The sequence below is a fragment of the Limulus polyphemus genome, unplaced genomic scaffold (assembly GCF_000517525.1).
Source record: "Limulus polyphemus unplaced genomic scaffold, Limulus_polyphemus-2.1.2 Scaffold363, whole genome shotgun sequence".
Classification (NCBI taxonomy): Eukaryota; Metazoa; Arthropoda; class Merostomata; order Xiphosura; family Limulidae; genus Limulus; species Limulus polyphemus.
In genome coordinates this window covers 380,241-394,501 of record NW_013665973.1, presented here as the reverse complement: position 1 = coordinate 394,501, position 14,261 = coordinate 380,241, and the positions used below count along the sequence as shown (strand labels likewise).

The following is a 14,261-nucleotide window of genomic DNA, read 5'->3' as shown; positions in this document are numbered from 1 at the left end:
CTGTTCACATTACATAATTGAAACTGATTAAAGCAGAATCCTTAAGTTATAATATTACTGTTAATGATATTTTCAAAAGATTTACATGCTTAACTTGAGGTAAGTTTTAGGAACTCACTTAGCACGTAACGAAAACAGTAAATTTGAGACAGGCTGTAACTTCCTGGCCGAGGGTGACTTAATGGCCAATGTCGTGCCTGATTACGGATTGAAAGGTCTAAAGTTCGCGTCGCGAAGCTGCTAAACGCGTTTCAAACTTTTAGTTCTAGTGCATTATATGAGTGATGGTCATTCCAGTTATCTGGTTCAAAATCGAACAAAGCTCTTGTGACGATAGTTTTTGACTGGCTGCCTTCCCTCTATTCAATAATTCGAAATAAGGGATGACTATATCTAAGCCCGTGGAGTCTCTGAATTAGAAGTTTATTCTACGTGCGTATTAGGTGCCGTTTAAGTTGAAAACTACCAACACCGATAACTTCCCAGACGTCGTATGTGAACTACAATGAGGTACTCGGGGTGGGGACTGTATTTTTTTTAGCTGCTTTCTACCCTCCCAACTTTTTAAAGTTTGTTAGCAGATTTCAGATTTTAATGTCTTTGCTTAAGGAAGTTAAATTAAAGAAAAAGAAATATAGCTTGGCGTTTAGAGAAAATAATATATAACAAAAAATAATTGATTTGAATTGAAGTTCAGACTATAGCAACTTCTTAGGCACTATCAATAACATTTAAATAAGTTTTATTGTGTGATTGTTTTTCGAGTACATTAGAAGAAAAATGTATTCTACGTCTTCTTTTTTTTTCGGAATCCAAATAAAAAATTTTTAGTAAAAAAATATTTGATTTCTTTTATTCATTTCTCACCACAAAGTATATACGTAAATGTTTTATTCTCAGTATCTTGTTCACACAAAAATCATAATTGCATTATGCGATGGTAAAATGTGGTTTCCAAATGGTCTGGTGCAAGAGTGGCTTAGTAGTTATCGTGTCGGACTGGGAATCGAAAGATCTGAAATTGAAGACGTGATGCCGCTGAACAGGTTCCGCGTTTTCAGATGTAGGCGTGTTATAAAAGTGACAGTCAATCCTCTTATTCGATTCAAAGAACCAAAGCCTATTTTGGCAGCAGTAACTGCTGGCTTGCTGCCTTCCCTCTGGCGAGTAATTCAAAGTTAAGGATGGCTCTACCTGAATTCTAGGGATCTCCCACCTAGCTTTTTAGTCTATCTGCGCATTAGATGTTGTTTAGAATTTTAAAAAAATCCTCCCCGAAAAGGCGTGTTCCCTAGAATTCATCAAATAAATTATAATTATGGTTTTTTAGCTTCTGTTTAAGTAATTTTTATGATTTGAAGCTGAAGAAGAGTAATTGACCTTAAAACACTTTTTGTTATATTATTTGTAAAATGTTTAATTGTTGTATCCTTTGTTGATATTTATAACTATGCATATTTCAACGCAAGTTGAAATATATATTATTTTAGTGTTTAATGAATGTGAACACTTACACAGTCTGTATCATTATTTTTTCGCTCTTTTTGCCAAATGATTTCCTCGTATCTCAAATATTTAAAAAAAATGTCGTTGTACATGAATTTTGAACGAAAGATCGTTACACACGAACCGTTATTAGATTACTGGCAATCTCGTATCGCTAAGCAATTCGGTTTAGTATTTACAGACTGATGCACTTAAGTAAATCTTATTTCAACATATTACGTTTAACTTTAAGAACAACAACAACAACCCCAAACAGGGAGATGAGAGCAGCGAATTTTTTAACCTGTTTGTTGTCAAGCGCTGACGTTAAGCAGTTAGAAAGATTATAACAGAAGTAGAATTATATAGTTTATAATATCAGCCGTTTGATGGAATAAGGCAAGTGGGAACTACGGCTGATTGTATAAAATGAACTCCTAATCATTTCAATATTAATACTTGCTTGAGAACCAGCACTGAGTGTATAAACATTTAACCTCTTGTTTCTTTCAATTGAAGCTTTCTATTCGTTTTGGCACTTACTCTTTCTCCTCCCCAAATTAAGAGTTTGTTTGTTTTATTTTAGAGCAAAGCCACAATGGACTACCTGCTGTGTCCATCGCGGGGAATCGAACCCCGAATTTTAGCGTTGTAAGTCCTTAGACTCGCCGCTTTCCTACCGGGAGACCCCAAAATAAGGGAGATAGAGGGAAAAAAACTATGCGAAATATCATATTTAATCTGAATTAAAAGTTCAAGTATCTCAGAGAATGTATTATGGATTTTCGATGACAATAAGATTAACGCGTGATTCCTTGGATCTATTGGCCAAGTCTCCCGATAAAGAATCCTTGCTTGTCTCTAACTGAATAAAGGATTTAATTTTTTTAACAACAGCAAGAAAACAAACAACGACAGTATAAACTATATTGTAAAAAATTGGAAACAGGAAACGTTTTATAAGTTTTCAACTTTCTCTTGATAGATTTCGGGAACAGTTGAAATATAATACAACAATAGAATCGAATATTAAAGCCACGGGCGCAAGCCAGCTGAAGTGTTTAAGTAATTAAGAACTTATTCTACGACCATTATTTTCCAGTACTTGACTCTTACCTTTGAAATGGACACTAACTCCGAAATGCTTAAAACTGAAAGGGATCGTTTCAAAACATATCACATAATACCTCAAATAAACAACACCTTTCTCACCTTTGCAACCGTAACGTTAAAAGATTATTAAGTGAATCTGATAAATTCGTAAAGTTGAAAGGTTCAACCTCAAATTACAGCTTTATTTTAACTTTATGATTGTGAACAAAATATTATGTTCGTGTTCGTTTCTTTCGTATCTGGATTAATTAAGCTTACGCATTAGTAATGAGGCACTTAGGTTTCACCGATGCCAACTCACGAACACTTCCTCAAGCACTCATTATCGTTAAAAAATGCATGAAAACTAATCATGTTTGCTATCTAGGTAGTTTTTTTCTATGTTGTAAAACTGTTATTTACATTAAATCCAATCCTCGTAGAAAAGAAATAAATGGAAACACAGTAAATAAGTTTCCACTGACATCTGTAGTAGGTAAACATGAGCGTATAAGGCAAGTTTGAATTATTGGGTGACAGTATCTGTTAACGCGTGGGCAAAGTTGTCCTTAACCTAGTGGCACCGAGCGACTAACTGATGGGTGGGTTTGCAGGTTAAAAACAACGATTTGTGTTCATGACAGGGCTACCCACACAAAAAAGTGTGTAGGTGAATGTAGAGTTCAGAGAGAAGGGTGGCGACGTTCAGGCTTCACCCGGCCACTCGGTCAGATTTTTTTATATCGTGTAGAACTAACTATACTAACGTAGGTAAAGACTGGTGTGTGTATTTGTATCACCGTGCGCTTATGATGTTGCCCAATCCATGTAAAACATTAAGGTAATATAATCACATAATCTTGTGATTTGGAAATATCTATTAAGGTACTTCTTTATGAAACACGAAGGTGAAGGTAAAATTAACTTTCTTTTTGTTTAAGTAACAGAATCTTCATAACCATTAACAGCGATCAAGTTTCGCTTGTTTTTTATCACAAAGCCTAAATAATTTTATTCACTTAATTAATGATGCTCTGCTTGAATAGTCTTCTATTTCTGACTTATTTGTTTTCTGAAATCAGTCTGAACGTGTAAAGGTAAAAGAAACGTAAATGATCAAGACCAGTACGAAACCCTCGAAAGTAGTCGCATTTCCGCTTCAGGCGGCAAATTATATTAGCAACACTTTAAAAAAGGTGCAAGATATATGATAATACAGTACTTGAAACAGGCTAGGTTTTAATACTTTCGCTATCAGAATCTTTAATTATTTTATGCCTATCAACAGTTTGCAGTATAAAATGTCATGATCTGGTGGTTAGGACACTCCTCTCGCAATCTGCGGTTCGTGAGTTCGAATCTCGTCACAGAACATGCTCACCCTTTCAGCTGCGGGTGTATTATAATGTTACGGTTAATCCCACTATTCGTTGGTAAAGAGTAGCCCGAGAGTTGGCGACGGGTGGTGTTGACTAGCCGCCTTCCATCTTATCATTTCAAAATCAGCGACGGTTAGCGCCGATACGGCTCGAGTAGCTTTGCACGAAATTGGACGAACAAACCAAAGCAATATAAAGGATATTTATGCCCAAACATTATGCCTTTCCTTGAGGGTTTCTGCTAGAACTACGTTCAATAAGATCTTTGCTATGTTCACATAATGAATATGTCTATAAAGCATTTAGAAAAAAGAAAAAATATTTTCGGAGTTAATTCAAGGTAATGCAAATTAATCAGTTTCAAAGAGGACAGGCGTTTAGCAACTGTTTTGAGCTACCACATAATCCCTGGCCCTGCCCTACTCAGACGTCCCCTTCATGTTTCTTTCGTCATGGGTTATTAAATGATGGCCACGAAGGTGACTAAATATTCAGCGTCATCCTGTACATCTGCCACGCTTCGGTTTGGCTACCCTGAGTGAATGCAGTGCTGCATGATTGCACAGACTTTAGTCTGATCAACACGACCGTTCTAACATACCACACACTCGTGTTTATAACGTTTAATTGTTTGTCTGTTGTTAAGCACAAAACTGCAAAATGGGATATCTATTATGTACCCATGGCATGAATTGAAACCCGAATCTGAGCGTTATATGCCCTCAAGCTTACCACTGTGCCATGGTGTGACGTAATTGTAACTTTGAAGAGGATATGATAGTAGATGCTTCAAGGATGCTAATATCTTCCATAAAGGATTATAAAACTTACAGCGGGGAGTCTGTAGATAAAATACCTACTAACTTTGTAGGGAGCTAGAAATTTTTAAAGAAACACCCAGCAGAGCATACTGCTGAAACTGATGGCCAAAGTTTATAGTAAGAAATTAAACTCATGTGCACTTCCGTATAATTAGCGTTGAGTTTAAAATATATTATATCCGTCTATCTGTCTCTCTAGCTGACTGTAACCAAAAAAGGATCGCCGTATTGTTTAAATTCTTGTTTTCATTTCTGTTGTTTCTTATCAAATATTCTTTCACATTTCATGACATAACATATCTTTAGAATTGGCCAACTCTCGTGTTTTAATGAAAATCTACAGACTGAATTTCTTCATGATTTTGAACATTTCTATATCTGTCATTCAATTATTTAATTTTTGCAGTTTTTAATACATTTCTACCAAATTCTGATATGATAACAGATTGTATAATTAAGTAAAACTTGGGTCTTCTAGATAATAGCGTATGTAAATATATCTTCTTTCATTGTTTGTTATGAATTTCGCGCAAAGCTACACGAGGGCTATTTGCGCTTGCCGACCCTAATTTAGCAGTGTAAGACTAGAGGGAAGTCATCACCACCCACCGCCAACTGTTGGGCTACTCTTTTACCAACGAATAGGGGGATTGACCGTCACATTATAACGCCCCCACGGCTGAAATGGAGAGCATGTTTGGTGTGACGGGGATTCAAATCCGCAACCCTCAGATTGCGAGTCGAGCGCCTTAACCACTTTGCCATGCCGGGCCATCTCCTTTCGTTCAACTTTATCCATTAGTTTATTTACAACCATGCTTATGTTAAACAAACTGTATTTTTCTTTTTATGTAAATACGTTTAATAATAAAAACAATAAAACTAAAAGGGCATCCTGTGGGTGACAACTCATGTCAGTACCACCATTTATATTACGTAATATTTAAATGTTCCAACTTAAACAACTCTCTATATATTTTTTTCTATAATTATGACAAGCCGCCTCTGTGATACTTATAACTTCATTGATGATTTATTATCCAAGTCGACAGCATAGACATCTCGGATTATACATACAATACGTTCCGCGTGCTTTGGTTACCTACGCTCTTTAATGTCCTGTTCGTGTATATGGCGTTCGTTGTCAACAAATGTTTTTGTTCTTTACACAGTTTATACGATACCTCGAACCGAGAAAAGCCCAATTTGAACTGTATACTTAATGTAATTTATAAATAATTTATAAAAAATAAATAATTGTGGGGTTTAAATGTCAGCGGCTGTGGTCACAATAACTACTGCTTTACAAAATAGCGTGTTCTGTGAAGTTATCACTTTTAGTGCACTTAATCGTCTATTGTACTTTTTATTAGTATAAAGTTCTTGAGGTTTAAATGTACAAAGTAACAAATGATAAAGTATAACACACATAACAAGTCTTGCGACCACATATTTCTTCGACGTATTTTGATAAAAGGATAATTTAGAGTTAAGAATTAAGGTGAAACAAGAGCAAATACTACTAGAGATTTTTTACGAGAGAAATTATTTCATGTGTTTTGACTGACCATTTCTAGGTGCGATAATCCAGGTGCAGTATACTAGCGATTTTGTTGTTTGTTGAATTTCGCGCAAAGCAACACGAGGACTATGTGTGCTATTCGTCTCTACGTTTGAAGTAATAGACTCGAGGGAAGGCAGCTAGTCAACACTACCCACCGCAAACTCGTGGGGTTCTGTAATAGAATAGTAGGATTTGACCATCACCCTTATAACGCACTCACGATCCCAAACTTCGAAGTGCGAACCCGCGACCCGCAGATTGCGAATCGGGCGTCCTACCCACCGGGCCATGCCGGGCTATTCTAATATATCATACTAAAGTCGAGTAATCTTTTTATATTTGTGTTTTTATTTTGTTTGTTCAAAAACATTTTAGGATCATTATTTCATAAATAATTTATATCTCTTGCGACCCACTGCTTTATATCCATCTGCAGAGAGACATTATTTTCGATTAACATGACAGAAATTAGTTTTCTCATCATTATTATTTACCGGGTGGTAACAACATAGCTTGTATAACGTTTAATTCCTCATTATTATTTGTTACTCTAGTAATCCGGCAATTTGGGAGGATTATTAAGCGTAGAATAGGGGCGTCTGTTAAACTGTAGTTATTATTCTTATTAAAAATCAAGCGCTTCAGTTTTAATTCGTCTGCTGAGTAGGCGGAGTTTTGAGATTACGTAACAACTAAGAACTTAACCGGACTATGTTTACAACCTATCACATGGCGTGGGTAGGTCTGACTTCTAGTGCTACCTATATAAATAGGTCAATAGTAAAGTCGTCGCTATTTGACTATTATCGGATTGCGTCGGACAGTTCTGTGTATTCTTATGTGTTATTTTTTAAACCATACAGGCTGTTCATAAAAGGTTTCTTAATCAATCTCGAAAATAAGGTAAGATAATTTTGAATGTGTAATCTTTCATTGTTTTATAACGGTGCAAAAAAAAAAACGTTGACTAAAAATACAAAACTATTGTAATCACGTAATTTACATCAGTGTTTATGGTTTAATTATGTACAGAAGAAGAAGAAGAACTGGCAGTTATTTAGATTTAAAAATAATTGTTCCCTTAATAATTTGTATATATGTATATTTACACATATACTATGGGTGGTCGTATGAAGGAGAGGCAGGTAGGCAGAAGTGAAGGCAAGTCCAAGCCGTAGCAGAAACAGAGACCGGTTGTTCTTTGAAGAAGGAGCAAGTCGTCAGCTGAATATGACAAGTTATCGAAACAAAATACGCAAACGGGCCTTTGCAGGGCCTGGCGTGGATCAGTGGATCAAGGTGCCGAGGCTGGGATCTACGGATCCAATGCCTGAGAATTAGATGTGGGGGGAAACGGGAGTACCCCGAGAAAACCCAATTATGTACAACATGATTAGATACCTTATTATACAGTAAGATCACATAGTAAGTTACAGAGGACAATTACTTCAATACTGTACTTTTAATTCAATGTTTGACCTTAAAGAAATGTAGTTTGAGACTACTGTACACTGGTTATGGAAAGCTGAAATCGTTCACTAAGAGAGACCCTGTTTATTAAACACTTGTAAGTGAGAAAATTTATTAAGTTCCTTAGAAATGGCTTTAGATTTTTTTCATTTATGAATTTATCTTTGTTTTTATTATTTTACAGTACGCATAGTTTTGTTTGAAATTACTTGCTTATTTTGTTCCTGACAAAATAATAATAATTTTCAGCACCTGATGTCGCTTCCAAAACTTGCTTAACATGTACAAGGGCTTAAAAACATTGAAGAAACAATACATTAAAATAATAAAAACCACAGAATTAGACTCCCGTGATTCGTAACTGGTAGACGGATAGCCTGACGCGCGTGTTCAGAATGAAAAGTTAAGAATAATTCAGTAAAGTACGTGCTTCATTGAGTTTACTGCATTTTTCACGGTGTCGTGCATTCGCTACTCATATAGCACTAATTTTGTTTGATAAAGTCAGAATGATGAAGTTACCCTTTTATTTCAGGTTACAATAGCATTCAAAGATTATATAGTTAATTTTCAAAGTAATAGTTTATATAAGTTGTTATGTTTTAACTAGGTGCTTCGCTAAAAATTCTTCCTTTGTCGATAATATGCCTTTATACTTAGTGTTTAAGTAGTATTTCTGCTGTTATTTTGAGATTCAATACAAGTTGAATTGAACATGTATATAAAACTTAAGGTTTCGTTATTAGCTGTTGGAAAGATGTTCAATAGTTGGTTTATTTTAAACAGTGGGTGTATTTTATTCCCTTAGGTTGCACTTATAAAGCGTTAATTTTGAGCTTCAAAAGGTTTTAATAGTTAGAATGACATAAAACTTGTTTAGAAACTAATTAATAGATGCTGAGAGCAATACTTGGTGTATTTTTCCTGAAAGTTTAATATATACACATATATGTATAATTTGAAATTTATCAAGCATTTTTAACTCCTTTTCTCACTGAAAGAAGTAAAGAAAAATATTTATTTATCCCTGATTTTGTTTGAAGTATTACAGGCCTGCTGTTACGTAATTGCTTGAAATTGTTTCACATTTAATGATTAATTAAATAAATAAAGTAGTATTAATAATAGATGCATTGCGTTATCTTAATTTAATATTTTCTTCATAGTTGTATGGAGTTTAATTTCGAAATATATACGTTATAAATATGTATCTCAGTTAGTTGTAGATCTTAAATAAAAGTAAAAAAAAAACACAAAAAACTTTAAGTTAGGTTTGGTTGTATATGTTTGCAAGATGTTTTTAATTAAGAGATTGGCTAATGAACAGAAAAAATAACAACAATATAAACAGTAACAATGAGACGAACCTGCTCTATCCACATGAAGACTGAAAACATACCCACCTCGCACTCAAAGTCAAAAGTTTACGTCTGTTGGCATTAGAAGAATCAACTGTGAACTCCTTTTGGACATAAACTGGCTTCAAAGCGTGTTGAATACATATAGTTAACAGCTAGGAACTACCTATATAGATATGAGTTTGATAATTATTTTACAATAGATTTATAAATAGTAATTTGTTTCGTCAAACCAGCTTGAATCGGACATTGTATTTTCACCGGGGCTTGAAAATCGCTATGGAAATATAATACGGACCAATTACAGATCAGGAAACAAAACAACGAAAGAGGCTGTCATCGCACGCGATGTGTTGGGTTTTCAGTATACTGATTTTGCTTCGATTTTAAAATCGCGATATATATACAAAAATACACTTAAAATTTTCTTTATTTTCTAAATATTCTTCTCGATTAAAAGACCATTTGTAAAATATTTAACAATTATTTTTATTCATTATAATTGACGTTTGAGGGTACTGTATGATTTTGTGAGAGATTGAAGTAAAGACGAGTATCATGTTTAGGCTTGGTAACGTTGTACTTACTGTGTACTTACACGACAAGTCTGCCCACACTATTGCGTTGTAAAGAAGTGGGTATGTGAAAGGACTCATCGCATTGTCGCCACGGTCTAAGCCGAATTATCTATATAGTCAAACATGCTTAACTATGTGTTTGCTTTTCTGAAAAAAAAAAACCGTATCTGTCATGTCACATGGCTACTTGACATTACAGATCGTGTTTCCTGATAGTGATACCGAACCCGGCTGTAACTAGAGATTAAGACGCTCACACTGATGATAATAATATGTATATACATGCTGTAATATTAGATACTTGGTAAGATAATTATAATTAGATCAGAGCAGATTTTGTGCCATTGTAACATCACGTCGAGCATATTTTAAGTTAAAAATTATAGTATTACGTACTTGTATGCGACTAACTCTAACTTGTGTAAAGAAACTGTCAACACGTTCTGAATCACATAATTAAAAATAAGTAGAAACATTTCATCAACTTATTTCTTATCTATAACTATAAGCAACTTGTTTCATAATAAATGCAGTAAAGATGCTGCATTAATGTTGTGTTTTAAACGTAGAATTGGTAATTATAGGATACTGAATAAAAAAATGCAGATATATAAATATTAACTGGGATTTTCCTGTACTAAATAGGCTGAAGATAAACCACAGTTTCTGAGCGTCCCTGGTTGTCTCCCAAGCCCCTCCGAGGCTTATGTGAGATACTAAAGACAAAACAACTGCCACGAAATATATATATATATAAAACTGTACTAAATATTAAAACATTGCATTCTAATCTTTATTAGTAAGAATTTTAAGATTATCTTACCTAATTAGCTGTACTCATTACCAGGTTGATTTTGAGTTTCGCTCTAAGTAAATAGTTTGTTCTCATTGGAAGTTAATTATTACTTTTTTAGATATCAACAAATGACGATGGGGATACGTGTACATGTTATCCTGTCCTTGCTTATGGCCAAATGTCTGTTTGTTACTACATCTGCGAATGAAGAGATCATCAGTAAACAGGGGTCAGTAGATACAGCTGTTAAGACTAGCTTACCTTCCCAGAGCCGCATCATTACGAAACTACTGGGCTTAGGACTTGGGGTTGAGGCCATCAACAGCGTTTATGAGTTGTTGTCTACCGCAACAGGAGTTCTAGCCGCCATTGGTGGAGGTTACCTCCTTCATGTTCTGTTAGTGGCCATATTTGGTGAAACGTTTGGATTGACCACTGGCTATCACTATGGAATACCTACGTATTCTTATGCTGGCCCGTTGAATCCTTTGTACTATGACCCCCATCGGCACTCAGAGAAAACCTCCAGATACAACCTCTGGAAGTTTCCTGTTTTCGATCTTCAAAAGTTTCTGGGAGCAATAACTTCTCAGGATTACCCAGAACGTTCATTTAGAATGCTCGGTATCAAGGAAAAGAAATGTAAGGAGAGAGCCATTTGCGAATTGGAACAGTTTTTTCATAAAATTGGGATACCAGAAGTCATCTTGAAGAACCTCAGGTATTTAGATAAAAATTCATAAATAATATTTGGTGAATGGTTGACAGCTAACAATTGTCATTTCTATGTTTCCTTTTGTTTTTAAATTGATAGAATAATCGTAGCAAACGTTCATTGTTAAGATATTTAAAAGGAAGCTTCACTGTAACTATTGTGACTACCTATATCACCTGTTTGTTATTATCATAAAAATTATAATATATCAAATAATAATAAAACCATTAAAGTATTTTAATGGGTTTTGATTTCAATTGTAGATTATTAGACTAGCATTCCTTCCTGTGCATCATCGTACATTTTACACAAAAAAAACTGAAAGTTGTGTAACATGTGAACTATCTTAGGCACATTATTATAGTACTTGACATGGCAACTGATTTTTTTACAGCTTCAAGATTCCCGGTATGGAGAAATATACTGCTGCCATCTCGCGAGGACTTTATAAAGAAGAATGCTGGAAAAGTTATTTAAAGTGTTCATCTTCACTGGGACAAATGATGAAAAAAGCTGTGGGATTGGCGTAGTTTATAATATTTATGTGTTAAAGATAGTTATTTATCTGAAACAAATATGAAGAAACATTATGTTCGACTGAGATATGGTGGTACTATTTTCCTCAATGGAAAGCTAAGGAAACTGTCTGAAGGTTCTTCGTCTCGTGTATAGTAATGGGCATTAAGGATTAAAAAGACAGATAAACATTTAAATATGTTTAATTATACTAAACAATGTAGTTCAGAGTTGTACTGCCATAGCAAAAACTTTTCAAGTAATCTTCAAGCGCTGTTATTTTTTCGTATAAATATAACTTATTGAGATAATACGTATATGATAGCTTTGAAGTAGGGTGTTAGATTAATAACAGAATGTATAAAAACATCAATCAATGAAGTGACGTCCACTTTATGCCTAACGACTGAGAAGGACAACTGTTCGAAGTCACGAAAACTATTGTGGTAATTAAATAAAAAATATGAAAACAAGATAATAATAGTTTCATGAGATTTCGGATAATAAGTTATTTGAATAGTTAAAAAAACCTTTAAAACCAAACGTCTCAAGTAAATAAATCCGAAGCTCGCTTTTACACGCACGCGCGCGCGCGCGCGCACACACACACACACATATATATATATATATACACTAATTGACAGAATGTTGGATTGATTGATGGAAAACCTTTTACCTTTATTTTTAAATATATGTGTAAAGTATATGAATTATCATTTAGTTACCATCACTTTTATATAAAAGGTCAAAAGAAAGAAATAGTATCTTCACTTAAGGGCTATTTTTCTGTTTAGTTAATTTTAAACTCTCTTATAGCCCCTGGTGGTTTACCGGTAAGTTTGGGGGCTTGTAATGCTATAAATCGGATATCGATCCCTGCAGTGAGCACAGCACAGAAAGCCCATTGTGTAGCTTTGTGTTTAAAAACAAAAAACTAGCTTTCTTATATCATCAGTGATAAAACATTATAATTATTTACCTCTTCAGATGAAAAACGTTTTAAGCATAATTATTATTTAATAAACATAATTATTTTCTTTCTAGGCAGGTACAAATACAGATGTATTGATAAGTTTTACATATTTTGTAAAGTTTCAACAATAAAATTAATATATATATATGTATGTGTGTTTATGTTAAATTAAAACATGTCTTTTTCCTTAATGATTTCTGTTTATTGTAGCAAGCAGTCATATGTAAAAAGCCTTTCTATATATATATTGAACTTATTTATACAAAGTGCAAATAAATAACGATTTGGAATTTTTTCAGTGGATCATTTGTTTTTCTAAGAAAAGAACCTGGTGTAACCTAGTATCTAGTGTGTCCGGGTTATGAATCCGAGTATTCACGTTTCGTGACCTGTTGTCGCAAAAAGGCGTTCCGCACTTTAGAGCTGTAGTCTAATCTCAATATTCATATATGGTGTTAAAATATCCTTACTCTAATTCTGATGCTTTAATTAAAATTGAAAAATTACACTCCACCAACTTAATCTAGTTCACACCGTAACAACTGTTGCTAATATGAAAAGCGTCTCAACCACTACTATATCCGTCGTATCCCAGTCGGTCTGAAGAGTCCTAGTATTAAGCAAAAGGCCTCGTCGGCACTGGATGTAGCAGATATGGTGTTGTTGACGTCCTTTTTTCCTTACACTAGGAAGTTCTTATTAACCGAATGTGCACTGTGGATACTGTAGACTAGCTGCCTTCTCTTTAGCCCATCAGCTAAAATTTATGGACGAATATTCCCAGATAGTCCTTGTGTAGCTTTGACCAAACTTCGGAAACAAACAAACTGTAAAAAAATATAACGTGTATGAGAAGGTAACTATAACACATACGCTTGTTTCTTTATTGTTTGTTTATAATTATGCACAAGGTTCTAGCGTTGTAAGTCCGCAGACATACCGCTGTGCCACTGGGGGGCAACACATACGCAGACCTTAACTAATTTATTCCAATAATTCTAGAGAATGAATCGCTCGATTTTAATTAGTTAAGTTACGCCAAGTCAAATTATACATTTTACTAGAAAGCTTATCAGAAAATCGATAAAATTCTGAAATATCCATTCTGAACTGAAGTTTAGTTGGCTTGTGCCTATTTTGAAATAGCGTGCAACTTACCAAAATTTTATATAAGTTGATAACCAACATTTTAATTTAAATGTCAGTGTGTTTCTATAAAATCTTTGCCGATTTTTTTGTTTTGATTTTGATATCGTTATGCAAACATTTAATAAAAGTATTTTGTTTTTCCCCAATAAATAATTTAATTATGTTGAAATTGCAAAAAAAAAAAAAAAAGAAGAAGATCCATCAGTCTAGGAGGGAGGTCCTATCCTAAAATGATGAATCAAAAACCATGTCATAAGTTATCAGGGTACATGGTTATAGCTCATGTACTGAATATTTTCTGGTTATTATTATAATAGAGTTATAACGGTTAAATTATAGAATCTAAAAATGATTATGTAACTAGA

At 34.1% G+C, this 14,261-nt stretch overlaps 1 protein-coding gene across 2 annotated transcripts; it reads left to right on the top strand.

Annotated features, from left to right (window-relative positions):
- The first annotated feature begins 3,317 nt into the window (after positions 1–3,317).
- LOC111085393 lies at positions 3,318–12,147 on the top strand. 2 transcript variants are annotated; one of them, XM_022383714.1, is made up of 3 exons: positions 3,318–3,418; positions 10,662–11,264; positions 11,653–12,147. In XM_022383714.1, the coding sequence occupies exons 1-3, from the start codon at positions 3,387–3,389 to the stop codon at positions 11,786–11,788; spliced, it is 771 nt and encodes a 256-aa protein (XP_022239422.1). In that variant the 5' UTR covers positions 3,318–3,386; the 3' UTR covers positions 11,789–12,147. The 2 variants fall into 2 exon arrangements, with proteins under 2 accessions (XP_022239422.1, XP_022239423.1); XM_022383715.1 differs by lacking the exon at positions 3,318–3,418 and adding an exon at positions 7,139–7,244.
- Positions 12,148–14,261: the final 2,114 nt, after the last annotated feature.

Coding starts and splice junctions, on each gene's coding strand:
- LOC111085393 (XM_022383714.1), top strand. CDS start 3,387: ATGATGTTGCCCAATCCATGTAAAACATTAAG. Junction 3,419..10,661: donor AATCCATGTAAAACATTAAG/GTAATATAATCA, acceptor TTACTTTTTTAG/ATATCAACAAATGACGATGG. Junction 11,265..11,652: donor GTCATCTTGAAGAACCTCAG/GTATTTAGATAA, acceptor ATTTTTTTACAG/CTTCAAGATTCCCGGTATGG.